Genomic DNA, 25968 nt, shown 5'->3' on the forward strand with positions numbered 1-25968 from the left:
CTGAGGTCCAGTAAGACTAAGACTGACATTTTTCCATCATCTGTGTTCAAACATATGTCATTAATGACTTTGGTCAGAGCAGTCTCGGTGCTGTGGTGCTGTCTAAAACCTGACTGGAAGACATCGTAGCCGTTGTTTTGTGTTAAAAAATTGTTTAGTTGATGAAAAACTGCTTTTTCAATTATCTTACTTAGAAAAGGAAGATTTGAGATCTCAAATTGCTCATTTGTGTCTTGTCTAGGTTGTCCCTTTGTAGCAGGGGTTTGATTACAGCTGTTTTTAGAAGTTCTGGGAAGACGCCGGAAATTAAAGACAAGTTCACAATCTGTATCAGATCTGGCTTCAGAGTCTTTGAGACCCTTTTGAAGAAACCTGTGGGCAGGATGTCCAAGCAGGAGGAGGAGTTCAGCTGACATAAGATGTCGCCCAGATCTTTGCTGTTAATGGGATTGAACTGTGTCATGATGCTTAAACTGGTTTTCAATGGACACAGTATGTTTGTTGAACCTGCTGTTGATGAACAAACTGCTTGTCTGATATTCAGAATTTTTTCAGTGAAAAATTTGGCAAACTCATTGCAGGCCTCGGTGGAATAAAGTTCAGGTGCTACTGATACAGGAGGGTTTATTAACCTGTCAACAATAGCAAATAAGACCCGAGCATTATGATAGTTTTTGCTAATAATGTCAGAGAAATAGGACTTTCTTGCATTCCTTAGTTGTAAATTGTAAGAGTGAAGTTTCTCTTTATACATGTCAAAATGAACCTGTAGATTTGTTTTTCTTTATCTACACTCGGCTTTCCGACACACTCTTTTTCCATGCTTCACCAGTGTGGAGTTTCTCCATGGAGACTTTTTCTTTCCAGAGACGACCTTCACCTAAATAGGAGCAATAGCATCCATAATATTTAACATTTTAGCATTAAAACTAGCAACAAGATCATTGGCCGAACCCCCTGATAGGGCAGGTGTTAAAGAGAAGACCTGATTAAACATCCCAGTCGTGTTTTAAGTTATACAGCGTTTTGTGATGACCTCTGTTGAGACATTTGTGTGAACAGGAAATGTACACTCAAAGAAACACAATAATGATCAGACAGGCCCACATCACACACAGTAACCATGGAAAGATCCAAACCCCTAGAAATTACTAAGTCTAGAGTGTGTCCTTTAATGTGTGTGGGCTCTGTTTTATTTGCTGAGTCAGCCCAAAGTTCTTCAGACTATTACACAGATCTTTAGTTGCTTTGTCCTGAGGATTGTCTACATGGATGTTAAAATCACCAACAATAATTACACAGTCAAAGTCTACACAGATTGTAGCCAGCAGATCACTAAACTCATCATAAAATTCTGCGCAGTGCCCTGGTGGGCTATAGAAATTTAGATAAATTATATTATAATAAGCTTTCAACTGAAGAGCCACGTATTCAAAAGAAGTAAAACTTCCAAGAGATAACTGCTCACACTGAAACGATTCGTTAAATAAAACTGTAACCCCCCCTCCTCTCCTGTTCAGTCTGACCTCACTAATAAAACTAAAGTTGGGAGGGGTTGATTCAGTTATAAAATCATTAATTAAAAATGTTTTCCCTACTAATGACCTAACATTTAATAAAGCTAACTTGATGGGTTTAGAATTGTTTACCCTATGTTTGGGGGCAAGCTGTGGCTCACAGGGTATGTTAACTCTACTTGGAAACCTTTTAGAAAGCAGCTTTCTGTGTTCTGACTGAGCTACTTTTCTCCTTCTGTTGCCAAACAGTACAGATATTTTTGAACCTTCTAATAAACACGGGTCCAGCTGGACCTGGGAAAAATCATGACTGCTGTTATCTATGCAGCCTGAACCCTCCACACATCATACATCCGAAACATAAAGCTGGCATGGTGGCACAGGAGGGGCTGGGTGCCCTCCCTTTAGCCGCTCTGGTGAGGGGTTTATGGGGGACAAAAGCATACTGGGGCATGGGGTTAGTTTGGTCGCAATATTGACCAGGTGCTTCATCTGGGAGGTGAACTCCAGGAGGGGTGGGGAGGATGGGGAGAGGGAGGGTGTCTTGGATGGAATATGATGAGATGAAGGGGGTAGGTTCTCGCTAAGAGCTTTGGGGCTTTCTTTGGGAGGGGGCTGAGGTGGTTTTTCTCCCCTCTGTCTTATCACGTTGTTTTGGTCTCTCCTGCCTGTTGTCCTTGTCCGAGGGAACAGAGTGTCTGTTCAGAAAATAAAACAGGTTGGAGGCGAACAGCTTCACTCCAGACCTGTTCAGGCAGAATCCATCTGTCTTAAAAAAGTGCCTGCGGTCCCAGAAGAAGTTGAAGTTGTCTATGAAATGAACTGGACTTGTGGTACATACAGCCGACAGCCATGCATTCAGACTTAACAGCCTACTGAATCTCTCCACTCCACCTCTGATGGGAGGGAGAGGGCCACTGATGAATATCCGGGCATTCAGACAGCTGATCGTATCCAGCAGTTCAGTAAAATCCTGCTTCAGCAGCTCAGATTGTTGTTTCACAACATCATTCGACCCCACATGCAGGATGGGGTTTTCCACAGTTGGTGCGCCGCCACAATTTGCCTAATTTTGCCTCTCACATCTGATACCATATCCTTGGGAAAGCACAGTACTTTTGTATGTTTTCCATACACATTTCTCACATCTTTCACACCGAAGTCACCAACAATCAGAGTCTGAGGCCCAGCCGTTTGCTTTTCTTGTCGCCTTTAACTTTCTGATTTCTTTTTTGGTCTAACCTCAGTGTGTAGGGAGATTTCATTCCGATCATCAGATGTAGATCCAGAATCCTGCAGCAGTGGAGCAAACCTGTTCTGTAGTTGCATGTCCGGTTGTTGTGGAGAGGATTTGTTAGTTTTCCTTCTGATAACTGGCCATGACTGTGTCTTGCTAATGAGAGGGGTTGAGGATGTGCTTGGTCTGGATGGTAGAGCAGGCCAGCCGGTCGTGTCACTAATCTCAACAGACTGGGCTCTGCCTGTTACTTGTCCTCCCATTTCACTGTGAGATGATTTACTCTTTGGGTATGCACCAAAAGCATTCCAGGGAGGACTATCAGTGAAAGAGTTATTAGCTCGTACATTGTCCTCCTTTTTCTTTCCAGCTAAGTTTGTCCTAATTAGCTGTGTGTTAGCACAATCTTGTCCGCTGTTTTTTATTAAAGGCAAGGTTGTTTCATTTCCACACAATCCATTCACTTCCACATTCACCTCGAGCTGCTGAATCTTTGTTTCCAGCATGTTGATCCTCTGTAGAAGTTTGTGATAGTCATCTGTAGAGAAGGGAGGCATCTTGCAGCTAGTTAGGTTTAGCTCCTGAGTAACTGTAGATAAGGCTTCTGTTATTTGTAGGCCACGCTGACGTGACACTGACAAGATTGTAAGAGTCTTAAAAAATAGTAGTATCCAACCAAGTCTACCACAAAATACAGTCCCGGTGATTAATAAGTATCCAGGAGCCGTTGCTCATAAGTTTCTTGATTAGAAAAATAAGAATATTGGCAGAAAAATGCAAGCAGAAGAGGAGAGCAAAGCAGCAAGCGTCAGCAGGGGATAGAAGCAGGAAGCAACGCTTTTACATTTTAAACAAAGGAAATATAGCCAACATGTTGCAACTATATTTATTATTATGTTACATTAACATTGAAACTGGTTAAACTACATAGCTGACTAAGCATAACCTTTATCAAAGAGCATGAGCACCCTCTACTGGGTAAAAACATAACTTCACACTTAGCAGTAAGTTTTTAATGTAAAATGAAATGAAATGAAAAATGAATGAAATGAAAAATACTTTATTAATCCCTTTGCAGGGAAATTCATGTTTTCAGTACAACCCATCCAAGACTAGACAAAACAACATATGATGACACAAACAGAACAGGCATACTGACGGAGCAGCCATTTCTACAGCGCTCCTTGTCTTAGATATAGGTGAAAGGTAACATTAGGGGAGTAAGATGTAGCTGGAGAGGATAAAAAAGGCATCTCCACACTGGGCCTAAGGGCCCATTATTGAGATACAAAAAACACTCCTCAGTACATACAGAACATAACTCAGACAATCACAACATCAGAAACACATGGCGGGGGGAGGGGGGGTCTCCCATCGCAGCAAGTGCAGACGCAGCTGCATTCTCAGAGCGCGTCCAATGAACCCACTGCCCGGGAGTGGAAGGAGGTGGAAGGACAGCAAGGCAGTGAATAACGGGGAGGTGTATCTGTAGTGGTGTACTTGAGTGTGGTGCGTGTGTGTGCGTAGAAGAGAGCATATGAACTTTGCCCCAGTTCTCCCTCACAGTCTCTGCCACCTGATGATGGTGGGGCATCCTTGAGGGCTGATCCAGGTTGAAGTCCATCGCCCGTGAAGAGGGTGAGGGGAGGGTGGGGGACTGAGCGTCCATCAACAAAACATTCCAGGGAGCTTTCAGCCAGCCATCAAGGCCAGCACAGGGAGCCAAATTTGATAACAGCATTTGTTTTGGTTCAGGCCAGAGCTGTTTCGTCTGCCTTAAGTCTCTCAGTGGTCCCACTGGCGACTCCCAATGATCCGAATTTTGGGTCAATTTCCATCCAGCCGAGCTGACAACTTCTCCAAGTTGGTGACCACCTCACGTACAAGCCCAGAAAGCGCAACCAGTTTGCCATCCAGAACTGGAATAGCCTCCAGTTTACGATTCAGCTCCTGTACCGCCACAGCCTGATTGTTCGTAGCTCGGCACACACCAGCACAGAAATCCGGCAGCTTGCCAGTGACTGCCGACAGTGTCCGAATTTTGCGATATGCCAGGAAACCGCCCGCTCCAAACAGCAGAAACCCAGTTATCATGAAACCGAATGTATAGATGTCCTCAGCGTCCTCGACAGAAAGAATCGACAGACACATGACTTTCCACGCTCCCCAGGAATCCATCACATATCCAGCCGAAAACGTTCCGCCAGGGCAAGCAGGCTCCCCCACGCCTGTTTTCCCATAACATTTTCCACATAACAAAATGACATTTACATAACACAACACTTCTACTAACCTTGTTCCCTCATCAACCAGGTGCTAAAGGACTATAGGTAGCTTGTTTTACACCTTAACATCAGCGTTTTCCCTTTTTTTTTTGTCCTTTTTTCTTTGCACATGGGACTTCCCGCTGCTGCTGTATGTGTTTTGCAGCAGTTGCGACAGGTTTCCGACACCACGCTGTTCTGAACCTTTCAACATAAAAGCTTTAGCTATATTAAAGCTCTAAAAGTACACTTCATGGACCAATTTCACAATAAAGAAATGTTAGCAAGGTCAAATCAAATCTAATCAAATCAAATCAAACTTTATTTATAAAGCACCTTTCATGACACAGGCAACACAAAGTGCTTTACATGATTGAAAACATTTATGCATATAAAACAAAACAAAGTAGGAATACATAACAATAGAAACACTCACCAAAATATTTCACACAGCTGCACACACACACACACACACACACACACACACACACACCAAGTAGCCTTCCCTCCCCATTCTATACAAACATGATTCTCTTATTTCTGTCTCGAACTGAATGTTATTAAAAATACTGAACGTGATAAGCATCAGGCCTGATGCAGCTGTGAGGAAACAATATCAGTGTCATGGGGATCCATCCACACCAGGGGCCAGTCCACCCATGTCAAACAGCGGCAACCGCCCCCATCAGAACAGACCAGGGCCCACACCACAGCCAAAAGGCCGCAGTGCAGGACCCCAGCCACCCTGATAGGTGCAATCACCACGACAGCAGCCCCCAGACCAAGCAGGCAAAGCCCCCCGGCGTGGAGGATCCCAACGAGGAAAACGCTAGAGTTAAAATTAAAATTAAACAACCTTAAGAAACAATAAGAACAGCTAAGAATGAATAAATAAATAAGTAAATGAATGAATAAATAAATAAGAAAATAAATAAATAAATAAATAGTACAGTTGAATAAAATGAAAATAAAATAACATGAAAATAAAATAATCTAAAATAAATTAAGATCAAATAAATTTAGTTAAAAGCCAAGCTAAAAAGGTAGGTCTTAAGCCTCTTTTTAAAAACATCAAAGTTCTTTGCAGCCCTGAGGCCCTCCGGCAGACTGTTCCACAAACAAGGGCCGTAACAATGGAAAGAGGCCTTGCCCTATGTCTTGGTCCTCACCCTTGGAACAACTAAAAGGCCAGTACCAGAGGACCTCAGGGTTCATAATTTAAAAGCAAGTCGGATAAATAAGAGGGCCCAAGACCATTAAGACATTTATAAACTACTAAAAGAACTTTAAAATCAATCCTGAAGCACACGGGGAGCCAATGCAGCGATTTTAAAACTGGTGTGAAGTGTTCCCGCCCTCTGGTCCTCGTCAGAACACATGCCGCTGAGTTCTGAAGTAGTTGTAAGTTTCAGATGGACTTTTTAGGAAGACCAGAGAGCAGGGCATTACAGTAATCTAATCTACTTGAAATAAAGGCATGCATCAGCACCTCCGTGCTGGCAAGGGAGAGAAATAGGCGGACTCTGGCGATGTTTTTAAGATGATAAAATCCTGTCTTTGTGACATTTCTGATGTGTGGAATAAAATCAAGCTCAGGGTCGAAAAGAACACCCAGATTTCTCACACACTGAGAGGGATTAAAATTATGTAGTTTTGATAAAATTATCTCTCTCTTGCCCTCAGGACCGATAATTCAGTTTTGTCCTGATTGAGCTGTAAGAAGTTCTCTGCCATCCATGACTTACTATCTAAAATACAGTTTAAAAGGACGTTAACTGGCTCCAGGTCATCGGGAGACACGGCAATGTAAAGCTGTGTATCATCAACATAGCTCTGAAAATCAATGCCGTGTCTCCTGATGACATCCCCAAGAGGTAACATGTACAAATTAAAAATTATTGGGCCTAAAATTGATCCTTCGGGAACCCCACACTTGACTGTATGGATCCTTGAGGAGCATGTATCCATACTTGCATAAAACTGGCGATCTGTGAGATAGGAGTAAAACCATTTAAGAACAGTACCTGAGAGGCCCACCAGACTTCTGAGTCTATCTAGTAAAATCTGGTGATCAACTGTATTGAATGCGGCACTAAGATCCAGTAAAACCAGGACAGAAAGTTTCTGTGAGTCTAAATTAAGTCTAAGGTCATTAACAATTTTTAAAAGGGCCGTCTCAGCAGTGTGGTTTGTCCTAAAACCAGACTGATATTTTTCTAAAATCTTGTGTTCATTCAGAAACTCATGCAATTGAATAAAAACAGTTCTTTCTGTCATTTTACTTAAAAACGGAAGTTGGATACAGGTCGGTAGTTATCAGGAATGTTTGGATCTAAATGACTCTTCTTCAGAAGGGGCCTCACCACTGCTGTTTTAAAGGCTGCAGGGAAGACGCCCGTCTGAAGAGAGCAATTTACTATGTTTAAAAGCTCAGGCTCAAAGAAACCATAAAATGTTTTTAAAAGTGATGTGGGAATTGGGTCTAAAAGGCAGGTTGTTAGGTTTAGTTGGGAGAAAACTTGACCAAGCATTTTCGCATCAACCAGGACAAAACTCTCCAGTGTTTCCTCAGGTAAAAGCAAAGCTTCAGTTCTGTTAAAATCAACATGTTGTTGAGATAAAAGACTGGATCTAATAGTATTGATCTTACATGTGAAGTGGTCTGCAAAGTCCTCACATGCAGCGTCTGATGGAGGCATGGAGGACTTGTTAAAATCTGTGTTTATTAAAAGATCTATTGTTTTAAAAAGGAATTTTGGGTTGTTTTTATTTTTTGTGATGAGATTTGAGTTTTCTTGCCTGTTTTACTGTATTATTGTAGATTTTGAGTTGTTCCTTTAAAATTTCATAATGAACTGTTAATTTTGTTTTCCTCCATTTCCTCTCTGCTCTCCTGCAACTTCTTTTTAACTCATTCATTTCCTGGCTTCTCCACAGTGTTTTGGATTTAACTCCTAATGTTTTTGTTTCAAGTGGAGCTGCTGAGTCAATGGCTGATTTTAGTTTGTTGTTAAAATGGTCAACAATAAAATCACATGATGCAGGTAAGATCTGAGCAGGAGTTTGGTTTAAAATGTTGCCACTTCAGAAGTAATATATCGTTTCCTCACAGTTCTCACCGAGGTCTCCCGCTGGCTAAAACTGGTGATGTTAAAAAACACACAGTAGTGGTCTGACACAGCCAGATCGCCAACAGAGGACACACCAGCGGACAGGCCATAGGTAATGACCAGGTCCAAGGTGTGTGTTGTGAGTAGGCTGTGTTACATGTTTCTTAAAACCCATGCTGTTTAAAATGTTTAAAAACTCGTTGACATAGGGATTGCTACTGTTATCAATGTGAAGGTTAAAATCACCAGTTATTAAAATCTTATTGTATTTAATATGTATGGTTGATAAAAACTGAAAACTCTTTGATAAAACAGGAAGGAGGGTTTGGTGGTCTGTAAATTGTACTGAATAAAACAGGCGGGTTGTTGAAAACAATTGTGTGATGCTCAAATGAAGAATAGTTTGTCAATGAGATTATTTGTGCTGATAATGACTGTTGAGCAATCGAAGCTGTTCCACTGCCTTTCTTACCTCCCCTGATAAAAAATAAAAAATTTAAATTTGGGGGAGATGCCTCGGTGAGGATTACTGAAGCATCAGTGCCGAGCCAAGTTTCAGTTAAAAAGAGACAGTCAATATTATTATCTAAAATCAGATCATTGATAATAAAAGATTTGTTTGACAGTGATCTGACATTTAAAAGAGCCATGTTAAACGTTGCAGGAAAGTTTGGTTGTGATGTTGAGGATATGTGTTCTGTACTGGGAGCTGTATGTATGGGACGTAGACATCTGACGGTAAGAGTATGTGAACGTGGATGGACATGTCTGTATTGTCTGCTGGTGATGTGTACTGGTACGTTATGTATCAGAGAGTAAGTTTTAATTGAGGGAGGTGTGGACTGGCTGGACCGTCAATCTGAAAAAGTTTTACAGGACTGGAGAGTGAGATCAATGTTCATGGAGAGAAGATGAGAACCTGTGTGATTTGGGTGTAAGCCATCTGATTTGAAAAGGTATGGTCTATTGTAAAATGTGGTGAAGTTGTCGGTGTATGGGATGTTGAAGGAGTGACAGTAGCCTTTTAACCAGATGTGAAGCTGTCGGATGCGGCTGAACTTAACGTCTCCATAACGGGGTGAAGGTAGTGGACCGGAAATAATGCAGTGTTTATTTAACTGTTTGATCTTGTCAATGAAGTTGATAAAATCCATCTTTAGTGTCTCTGACTGCTGGAACTTAAGATCATTTGTGTCTACATGTATAACTGTGATAGAAGCTGAGGGGTGATAATGAGAAAGTTGGTGGGTGGAGTAGCTAATGTCAGTGACTACTACTCCTGCAGCAGTGGACGCAGGAGAAGAGGGGGAGGATCCAGCTCGAGCGGTGACACACTCCCGGCCGAGACTCCCAGGGCGTGTCTTGGCGTGTCTTTTCACCGCGGCTTTCAGAAGCTTTCGACGCCTCGAGGAGCCCTGGGATGACCATCGGGCCTTGGTCCAGACCGGCGATGCGCTGCTCGATTTCGCACCGGCAGTCCCGCCAGCCACAGAGTCACAGCGAAGCATCAGACAAAACCTGGAAACAGTTAGATAAAACCAGGCAAGCACTATTTGAGTCTTTTTTGGGACGGCAAACCACCTCAGACCAAGATGGCAAGTGTTTCGGCGTGGAGCTGGAAGAGGGCCGGGGCGAGGTAGCAGGGTCCCAAGTCATTGTGTCCTGGAGAGCCGCTTTAAGTGACGCTATGTGAATCGACTGCTGGTGGGCTACATCCATCAGGGAATTCAGTTGATTGTTTTTTATCTTCAGTTTCTCGGATAATTTCCGGATGTCTCTTTCAGGTTGGTGATCTGTCTGTTTGTTATTTCCAGGCTTTTATCGGAAAGTGCCGAGGCAGCCATTTCAAACCTTCAGGTTATTTACATACGTAGTAGGTTCATGTACATAAAAAATAAATAAGCACCAACTCATGTTTAGCCTAAAGGAGGAGGATCCTGCATCGATGTTTAATGCAACGTAGTTTACAGGTGGGGGGAAGTAAGGAGTAAACAAAAGAAAGTAAAGTCACAAGTAGGAAATGCATTTTTTAATTAAAGTGGGCAGATTTTTTCACAGGCTGAAGAATCACATTCAAATGCTGGTATGTCACTACCGGTAAGTGCAAAACGTCAGTTCTCCATTTAGGTCTGCACTAACCCACGATAGTGTGCACTACAGAAGGAAGTGCTTAGTGCGCACTATGCACTACATTCCAGTGCACTCACGTAAGTGCGTGGATTGAGACACAGTCATAGACTGTTATTTAAAGTATTTTCTCAATTGTTACGGCTGCCTGTCATTTCACTAATTGCCCTCTCATTTTGCATGGTAATGCCTGTGTGTCGTCACCCATCTGAGATTGGTCATGTTCTACACACCTTACTTCCTGCCTACTGAGGATTGGCTCCTTACACCACACCTCTGCCTTCATCAAGCTGATTGGATAATTGCCAGGTCAATCACCATCCCTACAGCCACCTGTTGAGGAAATAAAAGCCATCTGCAGCTGTGTATTCTTTGGCAACTGTTTGCACAGACAGTCTGTCCTTGGTCTGAGAGTGTTGGTTATGAGTATGTGCTTTGTTTGGTGGTTTTGTGAATAGAGAAGCTTAGTTTAGTGTAGATCTCCCACAGTGTTAAAACTGTTCGGGCTTTTGTGTTCTCCTTTTGTGGTATTGACTGATTGTCTTGTTATTCTTTTGTGATAAGTTTTTAAGCCCTTTTGGCTTCTCCCTTAGTTATATTTTGTTAGTTTAGTGGTAAAATTAGAATGTGTTGGGCTAGTTTGGATTTGTAGTGATTTATAATTCTTTTGGTTAAATTTTAGGTATTGGAGCTGCTTCACCCTTTGTTACTATATAGATTACTTGGCCAATTTTTGTTCACTTTTTTTTTTATCAGCTTTGTCTTTACTGGCTTGTTTTGAGTTAACTTTAGAAAATAGTTCTTATATTGATTTCTTGATTTAAGCAGCTTCACTAACCCCAGCACTTAATTCACCACCAGTTGTTTTTGGATTTATCCTCATTCCCACTTGTATCAATAAATTCTGTTATCTCCCGGTTTTACATCTGTCCACAATTCTCATTCTTTTGTTACGTCCATTATACCCCTGTGCGGGTCGTAACAAAGTGGGGGCTTGTCCGGGAGTTTTTTTGTTTCCCATATGCGGTGAGTATTGTTGGCGTGGAGTAAGACTTTGTTGGTTCAAGTGAGAATCAGGATGGCTGCGTCCTTCAGTTTGGATCAGTTTTTTGTGGCTCTTATGTGGCTCTCGACTCTTGCCGCAAGGCTGATCTTGTGCAGCTTGCAGATCATTTTGATCTGGTAATCCCAAAACAGGCCACCAAGAGCCAGATTAAGGCTCTTCTGGTGGAACAGTTGGAAGCTTGTGGGGTATTGACGGTGGCTGTGGAAGCCGCAGGTGCGTGTAAGGGCACTCTGGCTAGGGGCGACCCAACGAATGGGGAGGTGGAACCTCACCCACAGACTCCCAGCGCAGGTACTGCTGAGGAGGTGGGATCAGGGGTGAAGAAATGGGGCAAAAACGGCAGTTACACTTCCTCGCTTTGATCCACTTTCCTCAGAAAGCAGTGAAGCCCGTGGTGGGGCTCTGCTGAAATTGCGCTTGGCTCGATTGGAGCTGGAGGCCCGTGAGAAGGCCCAAGCTCGCCAAGCTCAGATGGAATTTGACCTGCGGAAGCTGGAAATAGAGGCTGACAAGACTGTCAGACTCAGAAGGCTGGAGCTGGAAGCTCAAGCCCAGGCACCGCCCCCTTCTGCCACTGCTACAGCAGCGGCTCCTTCTGCTTCCCCTGCCTTTGATGTGAGCAAGTGCATCTCCTTGGTGCCTGCTTTTAGGGATTCGGAGGTCGATCTGTATTTTGCTGCATTGTCAATGTCAGGCTCTGCTCCTCTTCTAGCACACAACCTCTCCAGCTTTGGAGAGGACAGACCTGAAAAAACAAGAATTTAATTGCAATTAAGCAACTTTAAAATCAGTATAATCTCGGCTGTGGAAGGTCACACAGGTTGTGGTGCTCCTTTGCAGCTGTAGACTGAAACATTTCCTCTGATGCTTCCAGATGTTTAATTCCCAAAAGCTATTCTATCATTCTAATGTGAGGTTTCCTTCAATCCCAAATGATGAATGATTGCTAGCAAAATCTCTCAAAAACCCTCATTTTACAATGCAACTGAATCCATTTTAAAGTATTGACTTTATTTATTAATTTGAATTGTTTGACAGGGACATTACATTTGTACATAGTCACACAATTTAGTAGCTGATGTCATGCAGAGCTTTTAGCCAGAGTTAATTCTAAACTCTTGTCCCTGGTTGGGCCTTTTTTTATACACTACAATAATGTATTACAAAACCTATATAAAACTCACCTAAACACACAATACAAAATCTATAATCCATTCACACACATACTGTCATGATCATGTATGTATGTTTTCAGTTGTCTTTGTCAGGTCCTTGTGTTTACCCCTGTCGTGTCATGGTTCCTGTTTTGAGTGCTGGAATAAACCTCGGTCAACAGCATCATTCTGCCTCCTGCCTTACTGCATGCATTTGGGTCCTCACCTCCGCTGTCATTCATGACACATACAGTACTGTTTATAAGTGGTTACATGTTTTGGTTTGTTTTTAGACAAAATGTAAGCCTAGCAGTGAAGGTTTTAAAATCAGATATTGTCTTAGTCACACCTGCACCAGTCCCTGTCACATTCTGCCCAGCCAAATTCCCTTGTAATCACTCTCCTGATTGTCCGCACCTGTTCCAGCCTGTCAGTCTCAAGACTCCTGATTACACCTGTTTCCCATTCACTGACCCTTTGAGCATTTGTTTCCTCATCCAGCACTTCACCCAGAACTCATCTCCTTTAGAAAACCTAACAAGGAAAGCCGAGTTGTTTCTAATGATCAGTCAAAATCTCCACCCTTGAATCTGGAGGAGGTTAAAATGAACTTTAGACAAATAGAATTTGTGAAAATAATGGAATCATCCGGATAAGCGGCAGAAGATGGATGGATGGATGAATGGAATCATACTATGCCAATGAGAATAAATAATGTCTTTATTGTGTTTGTACAAATTAGATTTTTTTGTTTGTTGTCTATAGACTTGTAGAAATATTGCCAGACGTTTGGTGAATGAGTTCAAGAAGACCAGAGTCCCTGGAGAGCCGAGACACTTTGCTGACTGCTACCTGGATGAACTGGAGAAGGTTTGTGTGTAAAGCCAGGTGTACAGTATAGCTTATCATATGATTTTTGCAGGTTCACATACCAAATGGGAAATGTTTATGTTTATGTGGTGTTGCTAGATTCCTTCAAAATGTCGATGTATGTGATGTGATCAGTCTTTCAAAACATCAACAGTGTTTGCAGGCCTGAGGCCATCAAGCATTCTGTTCCACCGGCGGGGCCCGTCACAGTGGACCAGGCCCTCAGACGGGCTGTTCCACAAATGAGGTCCATCATAGTGGACCAGGCTTCACTGTAGGTTTTAGTGTGGGCTTTGGTGACAACTAAAATGCCGGTACCATAGGACCACAGGGTCTGTGAGGGCTCATAGTTTAAAATCAGGTCAGATCAATAAGAGGGAGAAGAAGTTTAGACATTTATGAACAACAAGAAGAGCCTTAACATCAACACGCACAATGTGCTGATGCAATTTTAAAACCAAAAATTCTGAAATGATTTTCATTGGAGTCTGGCCAAAGGTTCACAGAACAGTTTTTTTCTGTCTTTTTGTGAAATCCTTGGCTTGTGCTCCCTTTTTATGACCTGATGAGAAACCCTGAAATATCACTTTCACAGTTCAAATGCCTGCAACTTAAAGCAAATATAAGTAATTTCAAAGGGCAGCTATTGAGAACATGTTTAGGTCTACACTGACCTAGGCTGACCTCCTCATGTTATGTAGAACTAATGCAGATCTGATGTACCAGGAATAAAACTTAGATGGCTCCAGCGCTTGGTTAGCATTGTAAGGTTAGCCCTCCCGGTTGTACGATTTGCTAACATCCAGTCTCTGCTAAATAAGGTGGATGAGCTCCATGTGTTGATCTCCACTGAGAAAGAGTTGCAGAGATTATATTTCCATGCTGTGCTTCTGTGAAACATGTCGGGGGAGAGGACACCCGACGAGGTGATGACACCACAGGGCTGCGGCTTTCAGGGAAGATTGAATCGCCGCAGACAGCAACAAGACCCGTGGCGAAAGAACGGCCATCCTAGTCAAACAAAGTTGGTGCACGAAAGCATGTTCTCACAGTATGGAGCATCTAACTTACAAGCTCATGACCAGAGTAATGAAGGTCTGTGCGGACAGCTCACTGGTGTGTTTGTAGACATTTTAAAACTGTCTTTTTAAACCAAGCAGTAGTCCCTGTATTTTTAATCAAATCAATTTTATTTATAAAGTGTTTTTCCTGCCAAAGGCAACACAAAGTGCTTTACATGGTAAAACAATTTATGCATGCATATTAAAGTAAAACAAGCCTTCACACAGCAGCAATTTTAAAAACACTCATTATTAACTATCACACATGCAGTCACACACATGTCCACATACATGCACAGAACAGTCGTGTCCCCCCCCACCACCATTCTACACAAACATGAACTCCCTAATTTCTGTCTCTTAGAATAAAGATATTAAAAGCAATAAATATCTGGCTTGAGGCTGCTTTCCCACAAACGTCCAGCCCTCAGGTTGGTGGCTCATGCCGGGTGTCATGAAGTGTTTGGAAAAACTGGTTCTCACCCACATCAACCATGGTCCCATGCAAGATTGATCTTCTCCAGCTCTACTGACCCCACCTCTCAGTGGCCAATGCTTTACATCACATCCTGTAACATCTAGACAGCAGAGCAACGAACATCAGGATGCTTTTACTTGACTACAGCTTTACTTTTAATAGCATCCACCCGGGCGGGCTGACTGAGAAGCTGACGGACCTCAGCATTCCGACTCTGACCTTTAACTGGATCTTGGATTTCCTGTCTGTGTCATGCTCCGTGGTACGGCGCCCGGTTTTCCCAGCTGTCCTGAATACACCTCCTCTCCACACTCACTGATTGCTGATGCGCTCCACCTGCGCCGAGCCCTTTATATACCTGCCAGTGACAACTCACCCCTGCCAGATCGTCTCGGTTTCACCCTGCACGTATACAGCCTCTGTTCCCTGTCTGTTTCCCTGTATTTAGGGATGGTGAAAGCGAGGCCTCATGAATCATCGAGCCAACTTTGACACAAATGCATGAAAATGGCTTGGTGTTCTGAATCATTTGACCAAACCAAAGAGCTCCATCTGCTGGCTGTGGGAGTCTGATGTATCAGAAGGACGGCGTTGACACCTCACATCTGTCATTCCTATCTGAACTTTGAATACGTGTTCAATAAACGATACGTAATCTACCATCCGAGTGAATATTTATTTTCTGTTGTTATATAAATAACAAGGAGGGGTATTAGGTAACATTTGTTTAGGTAACAGAATTGTGGTGTAACTTAAGTAAACCAATCTGTAATGATAGTAGTTACTCACAGTGGGAAGGCATGAGGGAAGGAGTGTTTGTGCAACGGGTATAGTGACTGTGTTAGTTATTTTATACAGTTGTAATAAAATTGTTTACTGTTTCATGTGTCTTATTATTTATAACAGATATTGCAAATGCGTGTTTTCGTCTACCTCATGAGTTGTTTTCTTTTGCATAGCTGATCGTTGTTGAAGGTAGCACAACAATTTATAGCACACTGCACATTTATGTACATAGATTATTTACTCAGTTTTTTTTTTTTTTTTGTTTATCTTCTATTTTTTTTTTTTTTCTTCAAATTGTTTATTTTTATTTTATAATGTTTTATGGCATTCAGGTTGGACGGCAAAGTAAGATTTTCATTGTTTAGGGAAACTTGTTTCCTTACTGTGCAAATGACAAAGACACTTTGAATCTTGAAGTGTATTATGAGAAAAAAAAAAAAAAACTCTGGCAACATTGTGATGTGTCATAGATTTTTATTTAAAAACGTATTTTCTGTCAGGCTTCAGTCTGCCCCTCTTCTGGCACACTGCCTCTCCAGCTTTGGAGAGGTTGCACCTGAAAGAAACACAAGAACAAAATTGTAATTAGCCAAGTTTAAAAACATTAAATTGCTGCTGATGGTGATCAGAAACCAGCTTGGTGTCTAAGGTCCTGCAGGTGGTGGTTTTCCTCTGCAGCTGTAGACTGAGACGTTTCCTCTGATGCTTCTGGTTGAAGTTTATGATTAACTTTAAAGTCTGCTCTTTGCAAGGCTATTTAAAAAACATCTATATAAAGAAAGGGGAATTAAGCTTACCTGTGATGTTGAAGGCACCCCCTGCTCCGTCTTTCTCTCATACTACAAGCTCATTCAGCAGTTACTCTGGCAACGGCGTCTTGCGCAGACGTTTGTTTCCCCAAATCTCTAAAAGCTAAATGTGATTCAATATAAGCTCATGCTGATGTGATGCTTTTCCTAAATTTGTTTTCAAAATGCAATGTCACACAATCGCTACAGAATCTCCTCTCAAAAACCCGTGATCTCCTCAGCATTTGGAATCTCGAGGCCTCGTTTGGTCTATCACGTGACTTTTGGCATGCTGAATCAATGCTCAGAGACAATGCTCGCAACAGGGAGGAGTTAAGATGGCGGAATGAGCAGCAACGTTTTTTGCAGGCTCCGGTATTAAAGATTTTTGAAACTGTCCTAGACCGCTATCCTACAAAAAACAACAACAACGGCACTAAAGAACTGTATGAACATCGCCTGAGTCCCACAGAATTGTTTTTTCTGTTTTCTCTATTCTTTTGTTTACAACGAAAACGAGATGGCTAACGTTAGCAAAGCGGCTAAAGCACAAACATTAGCAGATCGTTTATTTTATGCACCCAAATGCTAGCATACTTAATTGTAAATCATCCACAAATGATAGGAATCACCATTTTTGATTATGAATACCGAATAAGTCAATTTGCAGATGACACAGTAATTTTTCTAAAAGATAAATCCTTAGTAGAAAAAGCCATAGATATAATATCAGTCTTCTCCAAAGCTTCAGGTCTATGCATAAACCTGAAAAAATGTGAAATACTATGTCTTCATCCATGCACTGAGACAAACATAGGCTCCATTCCTGTCAAGACTGAAATAAAATACTTGGGTTTAATAATGTCTAAAGACAGATATATGAGAGAACAACTGAATGTTGAAGGGAAAATAGATAGTATGAAAAAATCTCTTAACCACTGGCTTATGAGAGATCTTTCCATGCTTGGCAGAATAGCAGAATCTTATTAACTAAAGCAGAAGGTTTATCAAAATTAGTATATCCTTGTCAATCTCTTTATGTTCTCCCCCCCCCCCCAAATGATTAAAAAGGTAAACTCAATCATTTTTAATTTCATATGGAAAAATAAAACACACTACCTAAAAAAATCTATAATGGTAAAAGACCATAAACATGGTGGGTTAAAAGCTGCCGACTTTGAATCCTTGATAGGTGTATTAAAGATGAACTGGATAAAAGCTTATTTAACACAACCAAATTCCATGTGGTTTCACATACCAAAATATCTTTTCCAAAATGTTGGAGGATTAGAATTTCTGTTAAGAGGTGACTTTGAAATAACTAAATTACTGATCAAACTAGCTGATTTCCATTAACAAATACTACTGTACTGGAAAATGATGTTCACTCACAACTTCACGCCACATTGCACCACCTTGTGGAATAACAGAACCATATTAATCAACAGGAAGACTTTATTTAAACAAGAATGGTACGACAAAAAGGTTCTATTTGTTACTGACTTGATGGATGAAAATGGAAATGTGCTGGAATTTAATACATTTGCAGAAAAATTCAATATAAAATGCTCTTATAGAGAATTTAATCAAATCAGTAGAGCTATTCCACTTCCCTTAAAACACACGATTAAAAATATCCTCATGAGCTCAAATGTGACTGTTAAGTTACCTGATTTAAAAATCGGTGAACTGAAAATTGGTGAAAGAAAATGTAACAACAGAGTACTTGGAAGTGTGTTTAAAGAAAAGCTTTTCCATGATATCAAAAAAGCAACAAAAATAAAAATAACAGTAAATGAAGTTGCATTAAAACAGACTTTTTGTAGTTATCTTAAATGGCCAATTTCACCCAAGATAAAAGAAGTTCAATACAAATTGATAAATAATATTTATCCTGCTGCTGAAACTATGAGAAAAAGGTTCAATTTTGAAGTCAATCCATGTGTTTTCTGTATGACAAGTAACAAAACAATATAACATCTATTTTTCTCTTGTCCAGTCACAACAAAGTTTTGGAAAGATATTTACCGGTGGTTAAATATTGGGATAAACAATTCTTCGTTTAACGCACATCAAGTGATGATTTACATGGACGGTCTGTCAAAAAAAATATCTAAAATGGTTAACATTATCTTTGTTTTGGGAAAGTACCATATACATAAAAATAAATGGAATAACAGCAAGCCCTCCATAAACGCTTTTAAAAATGAAATGAAAAATTATACAACATCCCTAAAAGTATTAGTAGAGGAAAATGAGTCAATAAATGAGTTGTATGAAATAATGTCGGAGTCTCTTGTCTTTTAAGTTTACATGCCCTTGTCATTAGACACGCTCAAGCACTTCATTGAAATGTCAACCCCTGTAATTGTTTTTTTTTTACTTTTTGTTTGTTTGTTTGTGTAATTTCGCAAGCAATGGCTTTTTTTTCCTCAAATGAGTTCATTGTAAAAGTTTGGAAGTTTAATTTAATGTGAATTGTAAGGCATTGTGAGTTGAAATAAAAGAGAGAAAAAAAAAAAAAAAAAAGACAATGCTCGCAACACTTCCGTGTCACATGCTCGACACGTGATCGAGCAGATCGGCTCGAGCATAACGTCCCTACCTGTATTACCCGTCTGCCTGCCTGCCTGTCGTCGACCCTGTGTTTCGGTACCTGGATATTCGCCTCTGCCCGCTCCCTTATTAATACTCAGCCTTGTCTGTCTGCCTGCCCGCTGCCGACCCTTTATTCCTGCACCTGGATTTTCGTCTCTGCCCGCTCCCTGTTAACTCAGCCTTGTCTGTCTGCCTGCCCGTTGCCGACTCTGTATTTCGTTACCTGGCTATTCGCCGCTGCCCGCTCCCTTAGTGATACTCAGCCTTGTCTGCCTGCCTGCCTGTCATCGACCCTTTATTCCGGTATCTGGATATTCACCTCAGCCCGTTCCCTGATTACTCAGTCTTGTCTGCCTGCCTGTCCGCCGTCAACCCTGTATTTCTGAACCTGGACTTCTGCCTCTGCCTGCTCCCTTACTGGTAACTCTGCCTTGGTTAACTATTGGATTCCCTGTTTTACTGATCTCTGGATTGTTCACTGGTGTCTGCCTCTAGATCACGGACTTGGCCTTTCTGCTCCTTCGGAAGACACGGATGCACCTGCTTCTTTTTCTCTCATCACCGTCAGAACCTGAATTGTCTTGCACTCCGTTAATTCTGCTAAATAAAACTTATTGACCTGTCCCTGCGTTCCTGATAATTTATGAGTCCAATCTCCTGGTTCGTGACAGTCTGGGTCACCACAGGGCTGCCGTCTCAGCCCTGAACCCAGGATAACACCATCATTTCAAAGATGCCACCATCCTGGGCCTCGACGGGTCGGGGTACAGGAGTCTTACGAGTGAATGACTTTCAGGCCTATGGTGGAGTGAACAACCTCAGCCTCAACATGGACAAGACAAAAGAAATAATAATGGACTTCAGGAAGGCTGGACTTTGAACACTGCGCCACAGTGAAAAAAGTCCAACAGAGACTTTTTTCCTCACAACAGGCATTACTGCCTGCTATGGCAACACCACAGAGAGAGAGGAAAGCTCTGCAGAGTCAGAAAGACTGCAGGAAGGACCACTGGAACTGAACTTCCCTTCAGAGCAGAGAGGACATCCAGCTCACCCCCTGCTCAAACACTGTGCATACAATCTCTGACAGGCGAGCACGCAGCACCATCACACACAACACACTTTTTCAACAGCTTCTTCCTGGCAACAGCGAGGCTGCTGGCCAACACAGGATCATTTCAATGACCTTGTTGAATGTTTTATGCACTTTTCTAATACACACACACACACACACACACACACACACATATATATATATATATATATATATGTAAGTGTCTTTCAGAACTATGTGTCTATGTATGTGCACAAATGGCAAATTGTCTTGTGTTAGCTTTCTACCTCCATCTCTTATGTTTTTTATTTTTTATTTAACCTTTATTTAACCAGGTAAAAAAATGTTTGAGAACTAGTTCTCATTTACAAACATGACCTGGCCAAGAGGCCCCAGCAGGAATAAATAACGTACATACATATAAACAGACAACTGCATACACAGGACCACAATGCAACAATACAATACAAAAAAAAAAAAAGAAAAAAAACGCAGAGTGAGTACAAATATATAAAAATGAAAGGGGGAAGAACACAGTATATAAGACGGATTTATGTGAGAGAAAAAGTAGTGGAGAAATGTTTGTATATAAGGGAGAGTCAGCATCGTCAGCAGGAACAAGTATCTACAATAATCTGTTGAAGTCTCTGTCTAAACAGAGAAACAGATATCAGAGCTGGAAGTTTGAGAGTGTTCTGCAGTGTATTCCAGTCATTTGCAGCGGCAAAGTGGAAGGCGTTAACGGGTTGGTTTTGACCCATGTTTTAAATCAGCTGTAAAATACACTAGAACAATTAGCTTTCATCCAGTTTGTTTCTCACCTCTTGGTTACCTTGTTAGGCTTCCTTATCTATGAAAATATTGGTTTTAATCTTTTTGATGTGGGCCTCTAATTCTTTTTATGTCAGCACCTCTCAATTTCAGTATTCAAAAAAATGTAAAATGAACCTCAATAGAATCATATAAATTAAAAGGCTGTTAACTGACTATTACAAAGAAGTGTTAGAACACATTTCTTAAACGAATTTGTTTTGTTTGGTTTTCATTTAATAATATTAACTATAGTAACATTTATGGTGTATGGGTCAATGGGTCCCATAGACTATCGGTGGCCTCATTGCAGGATCTGTACACTCCAGCTAGAAGAACACCAATGTAAGCATCCAGGTATTCCTCATCAATCTTTCCACATGCTACCATGAACTTTTTTTCCTTCAAGGTTTGTCATAGCAATGGTGACTCCTTTTAGTGACAATGGAATAAATAGCTTAAAACCTGTCTTGATGTCACTGACCCCCTTGTGATTCCAGGGGTCATTCTGATGACATTTGCAGTTGCTGCCCTGCCATGTACATCATGAGGTACTGAGCTCCAAAAGATCTGACCATTTTTGGACTTGAATCTTTCAGAGGGAGCAGCTTCAGCACCAGCAACCTCCTCATTGGACTCAGATGTGTCTGCTTTTTCCAGAGGATACTCCACGTTGTCTTCTTCCTCAGAAAATGACTCATCTGTTTTGTTATGCTGCTCTTTGTCCTCTCCCTCATTTTCACCAAAAATATTATCCAGAACTTGGCTCACTGTAAATCTTCTACTCATTTTTGCATGCTGCAAATTGTAGATGTGAACTCTGCAATTCAAATGGCTACTGAAATTGATGAATTGAAATCGCATGTCAGTGTTTTTGTGCATGTATACTGGAAAAAAAAAGGCAAAATGAGAAACCCCTAAAGTTCACATGACTGGCAGTGACTCTGGATTCCAGAGTTTGCATCCGTTAGGTAACTTCATAGTTCTAATTTACATTCATCACTGCTCTCTTTTTAGAGAGGAGGTCAGGATAATTCGTTTTCAGAGGAAGAGCTGGTAGCAGCCTGCCTGGATCTTTACATCGCTGGAACTGACACCACCTCCAACACCCTGCTGACGGCTTTCCTTTACCTGATGAACCACCCACACATACAAGGCATGTCTACACACCTATATGAGAATAAATGGTTATTACAGAGGCATTAGATCAGGAAGACATGATATGTTGTGTTGGGTTATTTCATTTATTGTTTCTGGGTTTAGTGTACACTAAGCTGGTGCATTAGATTATTCTAGTATTATGGGATATAAACGGTTGGGCTAAAGAGGTGAAAGGGCTGAGGATGGAGCAGGGAATACTTTTTCTTCCCATCTCCTTTGTTAGCTGTAATAATTCTCCCCATGTTTTCTTTTCTTTCTGCTATTGGTTTAGAGCATCATTGATCATCTTCATATCTTTTTCCTGTAACTTCCTGTCATAAATTCTTAGTATTTTAATAAGTTGTAAAGTAAAACATATGAATATATGATGCTATTTTTCTCCCTCAGAGCGGTGTCAGCGGGAGATCGACCAGGTGTTGGAGGGAAAGGATCGACCCAGTTTTGAGGACAGAAACAACATGCCGTACATGCAGGTTCTGTACATCATGTCAGGTTTCTGCTAAATCCTTGTTATTTCGCTGACACGTCTGTTAGTATGACATGAAATGAATCATATAATAAATCTGTGGTTTTTACAATCACTTATAATCACTATATGTGTAGTCTTTTGTTTTGTTGTCAACATGTTAATTGATCTGGATTTTTCTAATCATATCTGACAGTCTGTATTATGTAGTTTATAAACAGATTTGTGATAAAATCTCTCCATGCAGGCTGTGATCCATGAAATCCAGAGGATCGCCAACACTGCTCCTCTCAGCCTCCTCCATTGCACAACTAAAGACACCGAGCTGATGGGATACTCCATTCCCAAGGTGAAAGGTCCCATATTATACACTTTTTCCAACAACTTCATATGGGTGTCAGAGATCCAACAACATTGATTTCAAACTGTATTACCCCCAATTCACCCTTGGTCCTTAATTTCAGCCATTCCCAATGTGGCTCTAGTGAGCTCTACTGAGAATGGAGTTTCTGTGTCTCAACCTTTAAATGTTCATGAGTGGAGCTTCTCCACACCCCTCTCTGGGAGAGGATCCGCCTTTCACAGGCACCCACTCGATGATTTTAGAGGGCACGCTCAGCCAGTCGGGGGGGGTGTCAATGGCAGTATTCACTACTGGGGGCGTGGTTTTTCCCTTCGTGAGGTCGCAAAGGGAAAGATCTCAGGCTCACCTGTTTGAGCACACATTCACTAACAAGAGACAGAATTTTCTCATTTTTGGGCCTCATGTGCAGGCTACGAGGACACCTATAACTGTTAGAAAACCTTTAGAAAGTGAATTTTACACAAAATGTGGGAGACAGGCCAAAGGTGAAGAGAGTCCTTTATGGATTTATATTTTCTTGTTTTCTCTGCAGGGTACAGTGATCATCCAGAACCTGACCTCAGTCCTGAGTGAGGAGGGACAGTGGAAGTTCCCTCATGAGTTCAACCCTGAAAACTTCCTGAATGAGAAGGGAGAGTTTGTTAAACCAGAGGCCTTCATGCCTTTCTCTGCAGGTATGTTGGAATGAAATGACACCTGCTCAGATGGAGTCAAGTCCTTCTCTTTCTGATGATTTTAACTTGTTTTCCATGTCTCAGGTCCTCGGATGTGTCTGGGAGAGGGTCTGGCTCGTATGGAGCTCTTTCTCATCATGGTGACTCTGCTGAGGAAGTTTAAGTTCATCTGGCCTGAAGATGCTGGAGAACCAGACTTTACTCCGGTTTTTGGGATCACTATGACTCCCAAACCTTATCGGATGAAGGTCCAGCTGAGATCAGAGCAGTGACCAGTGGCCTTAGATGATTAAGTTGAATTTTACTGTGAAATGTTTAGAATCAGATCTTCATGTCCTTGGCAGTTAACAGACCAGCTGAATGAAAATATGTGAAATCTTTGCTTTGTGGAGATAAAACACCAATCTTAGCAGATGTTGTACCACTTCCTGTTGACATTGTATTCATACTTGTGTGTTTTGTGTCGTGGTAGCAGGTCTTGATGTGAGTTCATGTTAATCTGCAGGAGAAATGATATCCATCTGATTTATTTGCTATTATTTCAATTTAGGGTATTTGAATCAAACCAAGTTAAGTGATGATTCAACGTACTTACTGCCACTTGATCCAATTTGAGTTACTTTGTTGTTCCAATTTACAATGTTTCCCATGATCTTCTGTTGCATGTGTTAGCCAGCTAGCATAAACAATCTTAGGAACAATAAATCAGTGTGAAAAATTATTGCTGAATGTAATAAACTTGTGGTGACTTTGTGTACATAGTTTAACTTTTCCACAAATCCTGTCAAAGGAACTCAGAAAGAAGAGTTAAACCTTCTTCAGGGTCTCCGATAAAGCTGGTGAATGGATGCTAACGGCCTACTGGACCTGCTAGTAGGCACAGCAGGGCCCTACTCTCCCATACAAATGGGCTGATACGCACTGATTATGTCCATTCAGTCGGATGATAACATCCAATCGGGTGGCTGGTTTAAGGCCAGGCGTGCTGTCCCGACCATGCATCTACTCTGCATTTCTTTATTTTGTGTAAGCGGCAACCTCCGGCGGTAAAATGTGAAGCCTGTGCAGAAGTGAAAAAAATTGCAGTTCACCCCTCATCCACTAGGGGCTGGCTCCAAAACAGAGTCAATCCCCATAGACTCCCATGTTAAAAAGGCCAACTTCACAGTAGAAATAAACATGTTTAAAGCCTGGTACAAAAATCCTTTTTAGGATTGATAGGTCAGGTTTACCTTCATGACAACTGTAAGGGGAGTGAATTTTTTTCTTTTTTTTTTTTTTTTTTTTTAACTTGTCCTGTCCAGCATCATTGCAAGCAGAATGATAATCTGGTTGCTGTATCGTGCTGAACAAATTTGCTCTGCCAAGGGGAGGCCTATGGGTAAGGCTCCTCTTGATAATGTGATTAATTTATTTATTTATTTACTTTGAATCACGGAATCTATGTAATCTTGCTGGACCTGACCGGAGGGGACAGAAAAAGATGGAAAATAGCAAAAAAAAGAGCAAAAGGGAAAGAAGAAAGGAGACAAAAAGATCACAGACAGAAGGAAAACGACCCTTCAATCCACACCATCACCAGACAACAAACTGTTACACCTGTACATGAACACACCAGAAAATTTCCTACAACTTTTACAAAAGCAGAAACACACACACACAGAAAAAAAACAAAACAAAAAAAAAAAAAAAAAACAGGGCTGCCAGTCATTAAGAGTTTTTAAATAATAACCAAATCAAATCAAAAAGACATAACAGCGACGAGATACTAACTCACAGGAAAAATACAAGTTTTTTTTTTTTTTTTTTTTTTCTTTTTCCTTTTTTTTTTTCTTTCCTATCTTTTTTTTTTTGTTTCTAATAATTATTGCTTAATATTAAAAATCCACTAGACAACTCAGTGACTGTGTCAGCATGCAGAGCATGAGAAACAAGGAGTGATCAGTGATGAAGAGTGGTGAGTGAGATCATGCAAATGCGACCTCGCCTCCACGGAGGCCAGAGGCAGACCAGGGCCTGGGCCGGGCCCTCAGCAGCAGACCCGGAGCACCAACCCATGCCACCCCACCACAAAGACAACTCCAGCCCCACCCGAAGGGCGGCAGAGGAGAGCCCCAGCAAGAGCCCACCACGGTCCCGGGGCACAGGCCCCAGCGGGCCAAGATCAGCAGCCGCCGGCCCCGCCAGGGACCGGCTACCCAGGGCCAAGCGAAGGGCCCAGGGCCCCAGGAGCCCAGAGGCGGCCGCCCCACCCCCCAAAGGCAGAGGGCCCGCAACATGCCCAGGAGGACCAGGCCCCCCCAGACAGCCACCCGGCGCAGGCCAGCACACACCCCGATGTTCCAGCCGCACACCCCGGGAACCAGGGTGCTATCGGCCCTCT

The 25968-nt window shown here is 41.7% G+C and overlaps 1 protein-coding gene across 1 annotated transcript in view; it reads left to right on the forward strand.

Annotated features, from left to right (window-relative positions):
- The window catches only part of LOC121646948 (cytochrome P450 2D15-like), a 42469-nt gene extending 18489 nt beyond the window's left edge, over positions 1-23980 (forward strand). The window contains exons 6-11 of the mRNA XM_041996089.1: positions 13241-13345; positions 21938-22076; positions 22469-22554; positions 22795-22896; positions 23444-23585; positions 23670-23980. Coding sequence (XP_041852023.1) covers positions 13241-13345; positions 21938-22076; positions 22469-22554; positions 22795-22896; positions 23444-23585; positions 23670-23857 — 762 coding nt within the window. The 3' untranslated portion in view covers positions 23858-23980. The remainder of the gene's footprint in view (positions 1-13240; positions 13346-21937; positions 22077-22468; positions 22555-22794; positions 22897-23443; positions 23586-23669) is intronic.
- The last annotated feature ends 1988 nt before the right edge of the window (positions 23981-25968 follow it).

The sequence above is a fragment of the Melanotaenia boesemani genome, chromosome 10 (genome assembly GCF_017639745.1).
Source record: "Melanotaenia boesemani isolate fMelBoe1 chromosome 10, fMelBoe1.pri, whole genome shotgun sequence".
Taxonomy (NCBI): Eukaryota; Metazoa; Chordata; class Actinopteri; order Atheriniformes; family Melanotaeniidae; genus Melanotaenia; species Melanotaenia boesemani.